The 16,252-nt window shown below is 49.1% G+C and overlaps 1 protein-coding gene across 1 annotated transcript in view; it reads left to right on the forward strand.

Moving 5' to 3' along the window:
- WDTC1 (WD and tetratricopeptide repeats 1) overlaps positions 1-16,030 on the forward strand; it is a 32,277-nt gene extending 16,247 nt beyond the window's left edge. The window contains exons 10-16 of the mRNA XM_068417663.1: positions 371-446; positions 2,018-2,114; positions 3,314-3,487; positions 6,696-6,931; positions 7,314-7,482; positions 7,905-8,097; positions 8,251-16,030. Coding sequence (XP_068273764.1) covers positions 371-446; positions 2,018-2,114; positions 3,314-3,487; positions 6,696-6,931; positions 7,314-7,482; positions 7,905-8,097; positions 8,251-8,448 — 1,143 coding nt within the window. The 3' untranslated portion in view covers positions 8,449-16,030. The remainder of the gene's footprint in view (positions 1-370; positions 447-2,017; positions 2,115-3,313; positions 3,488-6,695; positions 6,932-7,313; positions 7,483-7,904; positions 8,098-8,250) is intronic.
- The last annotated feature ends 222 nt before the right edge of the window (positions 16,031-16,252 follow it).

A 16,252-nucleotide genomic window follows, 5' to 3' on the forward strand; every position in this document is an offset into this window, starting at 1 on the left:
TTTCTTCATGGTCACCGTGTTAAATAGTTAAATATCTTACTGGAGTGGAAGCTTTTTGAGCAGGTGGGTTTGTGATCAGGTCATCTTTTAAGTTCTGTAAGCGTGGAGAGGGCTTTCTTACCTCTTGAGTAAGACAAGGCTTGTGTTTCTCAGCATTATTCTTTCTGAACCCCGTGTGGGAATGGACTATGCCACTGGTACTGCTGTCATCCTGTGTGTACCTGTCTGTAAACAAGATTCCCAGTTAGAAAATTGGAAGTAGCAAAACACAAACGTGGAACCATATACCCATCTAGCCCTGTTTTATTTCTGTGACTTGAGCATTTGTGTTTCACTGACTTTTTCTTCATTTTCTTTCTTCGTTCCTTAGGTCTATTTGTTTGATCTAACATACAAACAGCGACCATACACTTTTCTCCTCCCAAAGAAGTGCCATACTTCAGGGGGTAAGTATGCTGCTGACATGAAAGTGAGTGGAAGGCAGAGTGAAATCACGTACTACACAACTCTTTTTCAGGGTGCAGCCCAGACTGGGCAGGAATGAGGAAAATGAAGTAGGGTATGGCTGTTGTTGGGCTGTTTCTGCAGTGCAGTTCCTACCCTGAGTTCTAAAATCCTTCTACAGAGTGACAAAACGTGTCTCTTGAGGGGAGAAGTGAGCTGTTGAGAGGTGTGTGCCTGTGTGAGCTAAGGAGAATGCTCAAAGCTGTGCACAAAGGATAAAGGAGGATTCGTAGAGTGGTCGAGGTCCTGGTATCCTGCCTTCAGCTAAGGGGGAGAGCTTTGTAGACAGGCATGGAAATGGTGCATTGTTTTTATTTTTTTAAAACTTACTAGTAAAATGTAGAATACGTCTGTTATCCCCCTATACACCCATTAGGGAGGAGACAGAACAATGTCTTCCCTAGTCTAAGAATCTGGCCTGGCACTAATATCCCTCCTGGTGGTGAGATAGTTGAATCAAAAAGTCATTTATTTGATGAGTAAGTAAATCCAAAAGCCTTTTTATTCCTGGCCCTGTTTCTTACAGGGCCTGTTCATACACAGATATTGCAGGCAGCATGCAGGGAATGGCTATAATGCTATTCCCTGGGCAGAGGCTGACTCTTATCAGGGAGTGTTCCCTGCTCAGCCTCTTCCCTGTTCTCAGAGCGCTCTGGCAGAGTTTGATCTGTGTACTCAGCTCGCCTTAGGCCTTAATCTAACACTCACATCCTGGTAGCAAACATAGGCCCTGCCTGCCTTTCTCTTCTGTCTTGAATGCCTGTGGATGATCTGTACTGCAGTATCTGGTGAGGTCACGCTTTAACTGGCAGGACAGCGTTTGAACAGGCTCGCAGTCGTGCGGTTGCAGCAAATGCCTCACCCTGTTGGGCACAGAAAGTTCAGGCAAAGGCTGTGCAAAGGCAGTATCAGTACAAAGGCTGATCTTCATGTGCATGCACGTCTCTGTGTGCTGAGATCTCTGAGCAGCTCGGTAGGCTGGTTGGACAGTGTCCTCAGTTTCCCAACCTGTGAAATGGCTGCAGGAGCACTCCCAGCTGCAACATAAATGCGGTTTGTAAAAGTATAAGCCAAATATTTTCTATAGAAATGGTAGATGAGGATTACTTCAGCTTGTCATGGCTCCTTGAGCAGTAGGGTAAGAAAAGAACGAAAGGCATCTGGAATTCCTTTACTGGATTTCTCCAGTGGTTCTACTCATCCTTCATGTTCTATTAAATGTTCAACAGCTTAGCTCTATGATTCTTTATCTGACTGAATCTAAATTACAAAGTTACTGATGTTACTGAATACTTCTGCAGAGATTTTGTAGTAAATGTAAGAAGGCAAATCAAATCCGGGTGGCTGGAGGAGGTGGGGCATGTGGAATCATGGCAGTTTTATTTCTGCTCTGAACGGGGCTGTGGTGTTGGCTTGGCTCTGCTGTAAAACAAGACCCTGAAGCTTCAGATATTAGTTTTATAATCTACATGGATACTTAGCATGGCTGTGTATGTTTTTTTCTAACCTTCAGAAGTGCAGAATGGAAAAACCTCTACCAATGGAGTGTCGAATGGCATCCATCTCCACAGCAATGGCTTCCGCTTGTCTGAAGGAAGAGCACATGTGAGGTAAGGGGACAGCTCTACCTACATGAAAGCCCTGTGGCTTTGTTCTTGTCCTCTTCCTCTTGCCAGGGTTAGGTGCTGCTAACCAAGGTGTGAGGTGCAAATCCACTTGGCGAGTTGACTGGATTGTCAAGTGGCTTCTGTCTTAGGAGCTGTATTTGCTTCTGGTGCGTGGGCTGTGAACAAGAGTCAGATCAGGCAAGACCGTCCTGGGAGAAATGTTGTCCAGGAGGATTTTTCCCCTCTTGTGATGAATCGCTGCAGACAAAGCTAAGAAATGGCTTTTCAGACTTGAAAACAAGGTGTTCTTAGTTGTCCTGAGTGGTTACTTCCTGGCCTGCAGAAACTGTGTCTTGGTAAATGGGAGAGGCTATCAGGTTGAAAGAGCTTGGCTTCCCTTTGCCATTTTTTTGGGGCACCTCCCTGCTGCAAACTGAACTGAAGCAGCCAAAATTGCTTTACGACAATGACACTGGAGTCGCTGCTGCTGCAGTCTGCCTGTGAGCTAGGAAGGGATGGAGAGCCCTCTTTTATTGTTCCTGCTACTTCCTTTCTTTAAGAGCAAAATGCAGTCGGGGTGAAGCAGAAGCAGACTTGAAGCACATCTTGCTGGCTGGTTTTCCTTCAGCTGGTGACACATGGTTAAAAGTCAAGCCACAGTTGCTTAATACCATATATGGGTAGTCTAGGTTCCACCAAAGTCACTTTGTTGAATGTTTTCAGCTTGTTTCCTCTAGATGGCCCCTCCACCACGGCCACAGAGATGTGGCTGGAATTTTGGGTTGCTGTGTGGGCCTTGTGCAGCCCTGTGAACTCAGATGCTTGGTTTCCTTCTGAATTTGCATGCTGTTATACATTGCTAAAAGAGGATTGGAAATGTAAGGTCCCCTCCAACCAAAACCATTCTATGATTCTATGTATTGGTGAAGTCTGAGGGATTAGATGCTTAAAATACCCACTGTTCAATTTTGAGTGGATGTTTGTGTATAAAGAAAACACGAAAACAGTCAAATGATAGCCAAAAAGAAACCTTCCTCCTAAATTCAGGTTATTCAGATTCTGCCTTTTTCTGAAATTTTTGGTATTAGCTAATGCTTGCTGGGACTTGCTAAGCGAGAACAAACCACTGCAAACATTTAACTGGAGTTAACAGAGCGTTAGCATGTGAGACTTACCTGTGCTCCTTTCTTCTTCCCCTTCAGTCCCCAAGTGGAGTTACCTCCATATCTGGAGAGAATCAAGCAGCAAGCCAACGAGGCCTTTGCTTGCCAGCTGTGGACTCAAGCCATCCAGCTCTACAGCAAAGCAGTCCAGAAAGCCCCCAACAATGCCATGCTGTATGGAAACAGAGCTGCTGCCTACATGAAGCGCAAATGGTGAGGAAGCAGAGAATATCAGAGAGTTTAGTGTCACAGGCAGTGCTGGGGCCTGATTTCTGAGTGCCACGGATACCTTGTTGTCCACTGCAAAGCACCCGGCTTCCCTATGTGCGGTGCAGGGTTGGGGTTATTGGATCAAACTCTCAGTGGGTCAACTCTGGCACAGAACAAGGGGCTTGCACAGCAGCATGTGTTGGAGGAATTACAGCCGCAGATACTGCACAGGCAGGCACAGCTGGTAGTAGCTCATCATTTTGCCTACTGGCATGCTGAGTAATGTTCTGTTCCTTTCCTGTTTAAAAAGAAACCAAAAATCCACTTCTGAGTAACAGCATTATGAGTGTCTCCGAGGGTGTTTGCATTTCTTTGGATAGTTCTGATCTGCATTAGAGTATGTCTCTAAATCTGCTGTCAACAGATGAGGTAATGGTTACTGAGCTATATAACTTCATATCTCGTGATGGAAGATTGTTGTAGGGCTGCCTGGAGTTGCTTTGGTTGCTGCTTTATCCAAGTAACTAGTACTGCAGATAGTCAGATGTGACCTGGTCGTTCCCGTGTTACCCCAGCTAAGCCACATTCCCCTTGACTGGAAACAAACCTCTCTGAGGGATCTGGGGAGGTGGCAACTGGTGCCTCAGTGTCTGGGGGAGGTTCTGTCTTGATTGTTGCAAAATATGCTGTTAGCCTCTGCAGTAGGTACTGTCTTCTCTGACCAATAGCCAGAGCTGCATCTGCAAGATACAGCTGAGTTATTTTAGTATCTGTCCCCTTGAGCAGAGTAAGACTGAGAAGCATGACTTGCTATTAACATATTTAAAATAGCTGTGGTCCTTCATCTACATTTGCTTTGTGAGGATATCCTTCTCTTCTCCCTGCTGAAATCCCCAGTATGAATTCTCCCATCTTCTTGCCAAGATAAAGAGCAGCCAGCAGTTGTTGTGACTGTTGGTAGCTGGCCTACTGGCTGTTTTGCAATAGCAGAGATTTGGGAGCTGCCTCAAAAAGACCTCAGTGTTCAGAGGGAGAAGAACAATAGGTTGGGATTAAGGAATGGAAGACAGAAGCTGAGTGCTCATCTCATGAATTACATTTTTCTTATAGGAATCGTTTTTCCCGAAGGATGTTGGCAGATCTGAACCTTTCTGTGTGTCAGCTAGTGCTTTGCTACTGTTTTTGGTAGCAAGATGTGAAAATAGATGCACAGTGGGTTTCTGTGGCATGTAATGATTAGAATTTAAATGGTACTGAGCTGATATCTTCTCAGGTGCAGAAAAGAGGGCACTTTTCTCCTAGGAACAGCTACTGGTGTATGGCAGAAGGTGGCTGGGTTGTCTCCGAGGAGGGTGAAGCAGTTGAGCAGTGACCCACGCTGTGTCTCTAAGGTGTCCTTCACGTTCAGAGCAGGAACAGCTATAGGCCACCCTGCAGAATACTGCAGTCTTGCTTTGGCCTCCTTCTCTGAATAACAGAGAGACCTAGAAAAAAGGAAGGCCTGTAATTTCCTACCCTCCCTTTGCTCATCTCCCTTAAGATGCTGCTCATACCCTGCAGCACTTCCAAGGCTGTCCTTTTAAAATCTGCTCCTAAGAGCCAACTGCATCACTCTCCAGATTGCTTTTAGCAGTCTATGGTGACAGTACTTAGCTGATTCCTAGTCAGAGCATTTTTGCACAAGCTGAGTCAAACCTGTAACAATGGGAGAAGTCAGTGCCTGCTTTACATCTCAATGTGTACATTTTCACACCCATCTGCTGGGCTGACACTGGTAGTTGAGGTTGAAGGGTGGCAAAGCAGCTAATAGCCCCATCAGCTCTGAACATGCCAGACACTCGTCTGTCACCTAACAGGTAACTTGCATTCCCTCTTTCTTTGAATAAAAGTGGCCTAATGCTGTACATCCAACCTCCCGGATTAACACAGACATGGTGCTGCAAAGACAGCCCTCAAGAACCATGTTTATTCTCCTCTGCTGTGGATCTCATGGACAAGGCACTTCACCTTCTGTACTGTGCTAGCAAGCTGTAATATGTGGCCAATATCCACCTAGATGGGAGGGAGCAGTAGGATGAATGGTTTGCAGAACACGCCTGTGGCACTGCATAAGTGCTGCTTAGCATGTAACCCAAAGATCTGGAGCTGCTTTAATGAGTAGCGACACAGGAATGCCTCTTTCCCGACAAAGGCTGCACGTGATCTAAAATTGTCACCCTGTGGAAGGTACAGGGCAATTCACCCCCTTCCCCTTGTGACTGTTTCAGACTTTGGTAGGTGCAGTGCACATAGGTTACAGGTATGAAATATTATTATTATTATTTTTAGCCATCTTGTGGAGACTTGGCACTCTCTTAGGACAGATTGTGGTGTCTCTGAACAGTTTAGGCTCGATGCTGGTACACCAGGCGTGTCAGCCCTGGCTGACTTCTCATCCTCTGTCAGTCTGACCTGAATACCAGCATGCAAGGCTTGTCAAATCTCTCCTGCTTCCAGAGCACAAGCAAAGGCATTCTTATTCCCACAGCCATGGAGCTTAGGGAAATCAAGCGTAGTCTCCAATAACTGTGAACAGGATTTTTATATCCATTATGATACCAGTCTGCTGTAACACTTATTTCTAAAACTTAAAGGTTTTTCCTATAAAGGTGATAAAAGACTGCTGCTTTAGATATTTGTCCATCAGGGCTATGAAGTGTGGTGGTTCTGTAGCTCTTTCTTGAGGGCTACAAGTGGCTGTGACTGTGGGCAGGGAAACATGCTGCCACGCTGTGCGTCCACAAAGGGGCACGCGTGAGCTGCCGTGCTCCGTGGAGGCCCTGCTTGCCTTGCAGGAGAGGCCTTGTGTCTGCTTGGCCAGAGGGCTTGTGCATCCTCCATCTTCAAAGGACTTCCCTAAATGTGCTCTATCAGTGAGCTCTGCTCTGTCGGATTTAAAATGGCAGGTCAAGACTTGCTGGGCTTCCCTGTGTGGTCACGTTACAGGGCTGCCTGTATGCGTGTGGAGGTGTGTTCAAGGAGCTGGGCTTGGTCAGATGGTGCCCCTGGGAAACAGCAAATGCTGTTAGTACGTGAGCTTGTGGCGTGTCTGCTTGCAGAGAGGGAGCTGGAAACGACAAGCTTTAGAGTGAAATGAGGGCTGGGAAATGACAGTGGAAAACATATGCTGTGTCTGCTCGGGCTATCTTACCCACCCCTGCCTTTTCTTCAGGGATGGGGACCATTATGATGCTTTAAGAGACTGCTTGAAGGCCATATCCTTGAATCCGTGCCACCTGAAGGCCCATTTCCGTCTTGCCCGCTGTCTCTTTGAACTCAAGTATGTGGCAGAAGCACTGGAGTGTCTGGATGACTTTAAAGGGAAGTTCCCAGAACAAGCACATAGCAGTGCCTGCGATGCACTAGACAGAGACATCAATGCAGCCCTCTTCTCCAAGAGTGATAATGGTGAGTGCCGGTGTTCAGGGTGGTTCTTCAAGGTTATACGAAAATGTAATGATCGGACAAGGAATTTTCTCCTTGAACTGCCCCTCTGAAGTAAAGCTCCACCTTCTGAGAGAGACTGATTGTTACTGTGCTCAAAAACTGGCCTGAGCCTGTTCTCGACTTGTGCCTGGTCCTGGTTTGCTCTTGAGCAAGAGTATGATAAAAGGAGTCTGATGTACCCAGGAGATAACCTGGAAGGAAGCTTGTGCTTCTAAGCCCCGCTCCCTGCTGGAATTGTCCTTAGCTTTTTGCTAAAGCTGTTGGGGTCTGCTAGAGTGCTTTCTGTTTGCTGAGAACATGTCCCTCCCCAGATTGTGATGAGGGAAATCTGTTGTCTTTCCAGCTGAAGACAAGAAAGGGGGTGGCCCCATCCGGCTGCGAGCCACAGGCCGCAAGGATTCCATCTCAGAGGATGAGATGGTGCTGAGGGAGCGCAGCTACGACTACAAATTCCGATATTGTGGCCACTGTAACACTACTACAGACATCAAAGAGGCCAATTTCTTTGGCAGGTATGTTGGCAGAGCGTAATAGGGATGCAGGACAGGAGTGTGAGCAGCAGCAGAATGCTCTCTTCCGTTGGATAAAGCCTCATGCGTAGCCCCACGTGACTGTTGATAAAATGACGCTGACACTGGTTTGCAGGGTTGAAAAAGGTGACAGAAACCCTCCTCCTTGTGTGGCTGCATGACTAGCTGGTTCAGTGGCAGATCCACAGAGGACCCGGTTGGGCTAGTGTTTCAGAAAAGCCATTTGGGATTGAAAACATGAGTCCTGGGGATGGAGGGAACCAACACAGAAAGCTTTATCTGGACCCATAAGTGTGAGGGGTGGCAGCCTGCTGATTATAGAAGCCAACTGAGATTCTCATGTCTGCTAGAGACTAGCCTTGGCTCTGAGCTGTGATCTCCAGTCTCTGCTCCTCTCACCCTAGCAATGCACAGTACATAGTCAGTGGGTCAGATGATGGCTCCTTCTTCATCTGGGAGAAAGAAACCACCAACCTTGTTAGAGTGCTGCAGGGAGACGAGTCGATTGTGAATTGTCTCCAGCCTCATCCCAGTTACTGCTTCCTGGCTACCAGCGGCATTGACCCAGTTGTACGACTGTGGAACCCTAGGCCGGAGGTAAGAGCTGCGGTAAAAGACTGTCTCGTTGTTGTGAGGTGTCACACACACTTGTCTTTCCTCCTGGGATCTCTTGATAGTTGCAGCAGCAGTAACAGCCCCTCTTTGGTCCTAGCGCTGCCTTGCTGAGTTCTCTCCCTTCTTGTCTTGCAGAGTGAAACCCTTAATGGCCGTGTGGTGGTAGACATGGAAGGTGCTTCCCAAGCCAACCAGAGACGGATGAATGCAGACCCGCTGGAGGTGATGTTGCTGAACATGGGGTACCGGATTACAGGACTGACCAGTGGTGGGGCTGGAGGCTCAGATGATGAAGACAGCTCAGAGGGGCAAGTCCAGTGCCGGCCCAGCTAAAACAGAACTGCCTCTCCTTCCTCTAATTGTTTGGCTGAAAGGGAACCTAGTTTCCTTGGTCCTGAACTTTCTCTGATGAATGACTGCACTGTTTCGCACTATGCACAGAGTAGGACAAGCTGGCAGGGGCAGGAGCGGCCGTCTCTTTAAACCATCGCCACCACCTCCTCCTTCTCCCGTCGCGCTACCGAGCAGCATGGCAGTGCAGTCCGGGGTTTGCCTTTAGTGGAATTTAGTCCCAACAGGGGTCTTTGAGTTGTCTGTAAGCAGTGTAAGCTGGTGATTTTTTTTTTTCCAGAGCTGCTGTATGATCTGGTACAGGGGGATGTTGCCTGCACTCATGCATTTGCAGAGGGGTTGTTAAATTCCTGAATAAAATACAAACCTAGGGCAGGGGTTATGGAATGAATTTACTGCAGTGATCTTGGTCTTGAAAGCTTGACTCTGCTTTTGTGCTACCAGCCTGTCTAGAGGCCCCTGGTTTAGGGTCGTTGGCCATGAAACACCTGTTTTGTCCCATAACGTCTTTCTTCTGGCTTCCATCTCTAACACGTTGTCACCAGACGTAGCTGTGTTGTATTAAGGACTGGATATTGCCTCTCTTGTCCCTGGGCATCTGTCTTAGTAGATGAATCAGTAAAGGCACTGAGTGTGTGCACCTCAACAGGGCAGGATGTGCTTGCCCAGCTCTGATACTTTCTTCTGTGGTCTATGAACCCGGGGAGAAAGGTGACAGCAATGGGAGCAGGTTTGATCAGAGGCCTAGGACTCACGTAGCTAAAGCTACTGAGGAAAGGGGTTGGCAACAGCACTCTTGAGCTTCTCTCTCCATTGCCCAAAATGTGTGTAGCTGTATTCACCTTCTCTTCTCCACGTCACCTGTGCTGGAGCTGAGAACGTTGCCACCGTGTATATGTTGCAACTGAAGTTTGGAGCTTTTAGACAGCGGCATTTTTGTGCAGTCAGCTGCTCTGTCTTGGCCAAGGTGGGCCTTCTCCACCTCGTTGGTGTAACATCTGGTGGGTTAGTGGTCCTCTCAGGAACCCTCCTTCCTCTTCCTGCTCTCCACACACTGACTCCAGCTGCACAGCCAGGAGTACACCTAGAAATGCAGCACTGTACTTCCATTCCTCCCCCTCTCGTGTAACATGCAGCCCCATTTTTCCACCTTGCAGTTGCCAAACACTAAATATCAAATAGATCTTACACAGCTGTGCTACAACCAAATCCGAAGAGGTTGTTTTTTCTAGAACTATCAACTAAGACCAAAGAGCCCCTGGAGATCTTAACTGCTCTGCGCTGTCTCGTATCTCTTGCTGCTGAAGGTCTGAACATGCTAGCCTTGGTCCCAGGGGTGTGAGATGTGTGTCTGGGAGTGTGTGCGCGTGTGTGTCTGCTGCATTAAGGCTGTTCTTCCATGTGGTGCAATCCCTGGTCTTCCTGCTGTGGAAAGATGAGAGGCCTCCCTTTCCTCCTCTGGCTGCCTCTGGCTGCCAGGCGTTGATGAGAGAGACTGCGCAGTGCTGGCTGATCAAGGTAACTGGCTTCCTCTCCCTTCCAGAACAGTCTTTATGAGATGAGTGAGCCTTGTGCAGGAGGGAGAGAGGTCAGAGGCTTGTAGCTGGCAGCGTCTCTCCAAGGACACTGTTCCCTGCATAGAGACATCCCCAGCGCCCCCCTTGCAGTCACCATGGAGCTAACTGGGACCTGATCTCTGCCCCTCAGACAAAGATGTCCATCTGCTCTTTCACGGGGGGGGGGTGAAACGGAGCCTTAGCGAGCCCCGGTTTTGTGGGAGCGTGCCCCTCACCGCCCAGAAACACCTGGCTGCCCTTGTGCTCTGCTGGGCTCTGCTGGCAGACTCGCCCTCCATCTTCTCCTGCTGGAGCAGAGCCCTCCTGGGACAGATTGTCACTTGGCTGCTGAGGGCACGTGTGTTTGTTTCCGCGCAGTACCGGTGCGGTGGATGTGACTGCTTGCTCAGTTTACCTGTTTGGTTGTGTACAAGCCCCCCCGCCCCAAGCGTACCCCGCCGCTCAATGCTCTTCAAAACCCAGAGGCCACAGAAAATTCTTCTCACTTGGGTGGCTTTTTGACGTGGTCTGGCCTTTTCTTTTTTTTGCTTAAGGCTTTCCTGCTAGACACAGCCTCTTTTTTTCCTCCCTTCTCCTCCCACTCAAACTTTTTTTTCAGCTTTCAGTAGACAATGTCTGCAGACTTTGATTTTTAAACTGAGAGACTGAGATGGAAAGCTCTGAAGAGAACAGACCTCTCCCTCCCAGTTCACCCTTTGCAGTGGCAGCTATTTGTTGTTGGGTTTACCCTTGTGAGACAGTGCAGCTCTTTTACCTGCCAGTTGCAGTGTGAAAGCTCCAGGATTCCCTGCCTCTGCAGTGGATTGCTTTTTTTAATGGCTGCTTTGGTTAAATAAGAGAAATAATAATGGGAGAGAAGGGGAGAGAGAAATCTTTCTGCCTCCAGCCCCTTCTCCCCTTGTCGTGGGCAGATTACCTGCTTTGTCGCTTGTTAATGAGGCATTTGTATTTATTGGTGAAGGAAAAAACATGCTGGGGAAGTAGAGAGAAGCTGTTGCTTTATTGACCTCTGCTGTTTACTTCAACCCCCTCCTTGGGAAAGCTTCTTCCTGCTCTTTCTGGTTAACTCTTTCTAGCCTGGGGTATGCAGGGATGCCTCCTTTATTTTTGTATTCTAGCAATGGGCTCTCCGTTAGGAGACTCGAGGATTCTCTTAGTGTTGCAGTGACCATCGCTTCTCGCTTTTTCAAGTACTAAAGATGATCATCTCGTAAACTTTGCCCCTGCAGTTGTAGAGGTAACACACAAGCCTTACTGCCCTCATTAGAAGGAGCAGAAAACTTGTTTCTCTGGTCCCTGGAAGAGAAAGAGTTAAGCAATTAAACAATTCTTTGTTCTAGTTCTTTCTTGGTGTCATTTTGTCTGGGGGGTTGTTCTGGCTTTGTTGTACCTTGCTCCTCTGTGGAGGTGGACAAGGGTGGGTGGAAGGTGGCCTGGTTGGGCTGGATGTTGTCTGTTCAACAGTGCTGCTTCATGGAGAATAGAGGCCGCAGGCAACTTGAGTAGGAATGGGGGCTGGGGAGCCCGGAACATGGCTTGTGAGCTGGCGTGGCTACTGAGTTAGTGCTGGTGTTAGTTTATCCAGGTGTGGGAGCTCAGATCTGTCAGCGGAGCAAAGGCCGGGGCTGCGTTTGGGAGCAGAGCCCACCTCTGGCTTGGTTAGAGCTGCGAAACGTTGGGGTGAGGATGAGAACAGCTGCCTGGGGTTTGCTGGGGAAGAGAGAAGCGATGAGCACGTCTTACAGAGAGGTGAATGGTGCTGTAATGGAGTTAGTTTCTCTGAACCATGTTTTGTCAGGGTGGGGGCTAAAATTGATGAAATCCTCTCTGAGTCCCTGCTGAATGCAGGGAGGGGGAGAGGCAAAAAGCTTGAGTAGGGAAGATGAGCCCATCCTTGCCTTTTAGCTCTTTTTAGATCACCTCTTGCCCTGTGAAGCAGAGCCCTGGTGACTTAGGCTGTGGGGCAGAGCCAGGGTGACCTGCTGGAGTCACCGTGTTACGGACTGATCTTCAGAGATGTTTCCGCTGTCAGAAACAACGCACTTATTGCCTTAAAGTGTCTCGCACTCGCCGTGGTGTGTAGGACATCAACATTTAGACCCAGAGACAATCCCTTGCTAAAGGATATCACAAACACTTTCTCCTCTGGGCTCCTGCTGCAAAACCTCCCAAATACTTTCCTGCCCTCCAAGCTGCAGAATGCCAGGCCTTAAGTTTAGAAGACCAGTCTGCTCTTTTCAGAATCCATTTGAACTCTTTAAAAATTGCCTCTGGACACCTTTCAGCTGAAGGCTTTTTGAGACCTCTTCATTTTGAATCCTGTCTGATATAAATTATTGCTTTAAAAGACAGCTCTGCTCTAACAAAGCAATGTGCACCCACTGCTGGAATTGGCAATCAGCTAATTAGGTCAGATCTTGGACTGAATGGTTGGACAAAGAGGAGGCATGGAAGGGGAAGCTGAGTGATTGAATCGTGGGTGGAAATGGCTAGAAGGACCCAGAAAATGAGTTTTATTGGTAATTTGGGTAAGGGAATTGAGTTGAGGAGGCAGAGGAGCGATGTGCTCTGGGATGTGGGGAGGGGAACAATCGCAGCCCTACTGATGAGTTCACTTTTCTCTGATGTCACTGTTTGCAGTGCCAGGAGCAAGTCTGCAAAGGGCTCAAGATGGCTCCTGTCTCTGAGCAAAATGGGAGCAGGATGGCAGAAAACTGCCTGCTGTTGTTGCGGTGAGGAATTCACTCCTCCTGCGTGTTATGCTCCTCGTAGCTTGTTCAGGCCTTGCTGCTGCAGGAGATGAGACTGATCGGGAACACCTCCAGGGCTGGCAAGGAGAGAAGGTGGGCTTTTTTCTGGCTTTCGTAGCTGAGAAATCATTGTGACCTGCATTTGGCTCTTTGAGCTCTTCCACCTTGTGCCCCTTGTCGCCGAGAAACTGGTGGCTTTCCCTTTAAACATAAAAGTTGCCCTGTGGATTGGCCGTGTCAAGTGGAGAGGGAGAGAGAAGGAAATGCAGCTTCCAAGTGACAGGGAAGCAGAAAAGACCTGAAGGTTAAAGCTGAGGGGTGAGATGGCTTAGGGGCATGCTTTTGGGGTGGGTGGCTGAGCCTGCGTATGTTCTTGTGCTTGTGAGTAGCACCATCATCAGTACAGATGAGAATGACGTTTCTGGTTCCCGCTGAGCGATTAGAGGCTGTCACATTGCAGCAGGCACAGACCACAGGAGAGGAACAACAAAAACGCAAAGCACACCCAGCCCAGCATCACCTGCAGGGCGAGGGAAGGACGCCTCGGTGTCCTCCATCAGCCTGTGCCTCGGTGACATTTTAAATAGGCTCCTGCACGCGGTGTTGCCTGCTGCTGCCTCGGTTGTCAATGTCAGAAGGGGGAGGGGATCTCTTCCTTCAGTGGTTTGGTTCTGGCAGGCCCTGTAATGTTGGAGCTGTCACAACAGGGAAGGTTCCCAAGGAAGCCGCTTACTGAACAAGAGCTGGCTGGGTGCCTGCTTCTTTCAAGCTCAGAGATGAGCCGGGGTAGAAAGGGGAGGTAACCGAATCCCTTCCAGGCCAGGCTCCAGCTATAGCCATGGTGGCGTGCGCTTGGACAAACCCAACCCGGTGTGTGGTCCGGGCTGTTCGTTCCTGGAGCTCTCCTCTCAGAAGGGCTCCACATCTCTGGGGTGCGAGTGATGCGCTGGCACCCGCAGGGAGCAGGCACAGAGCGGTGTCCTGAGGATGGTTTGGGCCGAGGGGAGGTAGAGCAGCTTCCTTGCTGACAACGGGAGAGAGGAGCCATCGGTGGCACAGCGCTGGCAGAAGTGGGAGTGAAACCTTTTGTTTCTGGGCAAATGAGAGATTGCAGAAGCAATGATGGCAGCATTCCTGCTCCGTACATCGATCCAGTATTGTAGTCAGGCGAGATAGCTGCAATAAAAAGCCTGGCCTTTAATTTTATGCATGGAGAACTTCTTACCTGCTCTTCCCTCCCCAGTCCCCCCCCCCACTCCCCCTGCAGTTTCTTTTCCAACTGCAGCTATTTTTCCCTGCTGACTTCAGGTGTTTTGTATTCTGCTTAGATCAATAGCAGTAGAACAGCAGCAGCTTTCCAGTTGTCACTAGGAAGACCCTGCTGTCAGCTACAGCTCGCCCGGTTTCTGCCAGTGCGGTACTGGGGATGGAGAGCCCTTCTGCTTGCCTGACAAACACAAAAGAAAGCTGTGCAATACAGGAGTGCTGTATTGATTTTTTTTTGTTTTTAAATCCAGCCTGGGGAAAACGATGTTCTTCTCGTGCTCCAGCAGTTGGCTTTGCCTTCCTGCACTTGGTTTAAGAGGGAATAAACTGTCTGAAATGCCCCCTGCCCACACGGGAGGGGAGGGTGTGAGGCGGCGCCGCGGGGACACGTGTCCTGCCGAGGCTGGCGGCGGCGTCCTTGCTGCGTGGCTTTGCCAGGGGAGCTGGTCCCTGGTGATACGCTGCTTAGCAGCCTCCGAGACACAAGCAGGAAGAGCAAATCCGTTGCCTAATCTGACAAACGCGCCAGGACCACATTAGCTGATGTGCACATTGGCCCCTCTCCATAGATTTTAACGATCTCTGATATTTATGTTAGCCTGGAGCAAATCAATGCAAGTATTTTTCTTCATCGAACAAAAAGTGTTCACTGAAACACATACGACCTTTGTGTGCATCTTCCATCCCCAGTGCCAACAGAGGAAGCGTCTGTTAGAAACCAAAGCCCCAGGCATGGCTTTGCTCTCAAGGGTGTCTGTATTTCCTCAGCTTTCCCTCTTTTGGAACCGGACTATTGTGTGAATTCCCTCACCATCAGGTCCCCAGGAGCACGGTCGCAGGCTCTTGATCGACTCATGACACAGTGACAGGTCACGCTGAGACGATGCCCACGCTCCAGCTCGACGTGAGCTGCTCTGCGTGAGCGCCTGGGTGGATGGCTCTGCTTCCATCCGGCTGCCTCTGAAGCAGCCCTCCCTCTTGGAGGGGCTGTCCTGAAACATGGGCTTAGACTAGGAAATAAGGTGGGATGGTAGATGATCTCTTGAGGGCTTGGTAGAGGCGAGGAGATGTAGTCTGCAGTGCATTACTAAGCTAGTTGTGTTGAAGCCTGAGTACTCATATGCCAAGTTAGCGTGTACCGAGGGCGAGTAGGCCACCTCTACACTAGACTGTTAGCCAACGCTTTCTACTGCCATACTGGCAACTCCCAGATTGCTGTCCCCTCTGACGTGTGGGTAGAGGTTACAGATCTCCTGGGCTTTCAAGCTGGAAGCTTCACTAGTCTAAAATTCAGTGAGTGTGTAAGTGCTGTTGTGGCCCCAGAACAGGGAGTACGTAGATAAATGTGGAAGGTTGGACTCAGCTTCGTTATTGAGCAAAGTCAGGTAAGGGAATGCAGAACACAAAAAGTAGAGCTAAGTCTGTGATGAAGGAGAGAAATTGCAGTAAAACGTGGGGCTGTTACGTGGAAGTTGTAAGTTTGTGATGGCCATTAGGAACGTGGCTCTGGCAATTAACGGGGTTTGCTAATAACAAAAGCCAGCACCTTCTGTGAGCAGGGCGCTTGGCTCTGCATTGCCTCCGCTCGGTGTGCTGGAGCTACGAGAGAGGAGGAGCCCAACCACGTGCAGCAAGGGGCCAAGACTTGTTTTATTAGTAAAACCCTTTGGCATCGTGCTGTGTGACACCACAAAGTGTGCTGGAGAGTTCTGGTAACTACGGGCCTTGAAGGGAAAAGCAGTTCAAGGTCTCTGGGAGGAGGAAATGAGCAGCTTCCAAGGAAAGCATGGAAGGATGTGAAGAGGAGAGGCGGGGCTGGACGCTGGGCAGAACACCCCCATCCTGCGTCTGCTGGGCTGGGGCAAGCGATGTCCTCCCTGTTCTTCCCACTAGTTCAGTGAGTTGTCACTCTGTGTTTTGCCGAGTGTGTTGTGGTGGGTGGAAATCTGGAATAAACATATTTCTTCTTCAGCTTTCTCGTGTAGTTTGAGTTAAACTTCCTAATAAAGCAATTGTTATTTTTCTAATCTGATTCTCCACTTGTAAATGCTGTTTCCACCCCTTGCAGTGCCTTGACCACCTCATGTCTCACGGGAGGCTCGGTGAGATGCTTATTTCTGCTTTTGCCCTTTCCTGAGGGGCTCTTCAGCCCAGCAGCTCCTGGGGGTGACCCTCCCACCCTCTGATCTTTGG

The sequence above is a fragment of the Nyctibius grandis genome, chromosome 24 (assembly GCF_013368605.1).
Source record: "Nyctibius grandis isolate bNycGra1 chromosome 24, bNycGra1.pri, whole genome shotgun sequence".
Taxonomy (NCBI): domain Eukaryota; kingdom Metazoa; phylum Chordata; class Aves; order Nyctibiiformes; family Nyctibiidae; genus Nyctibius; species Nyctibius grandis.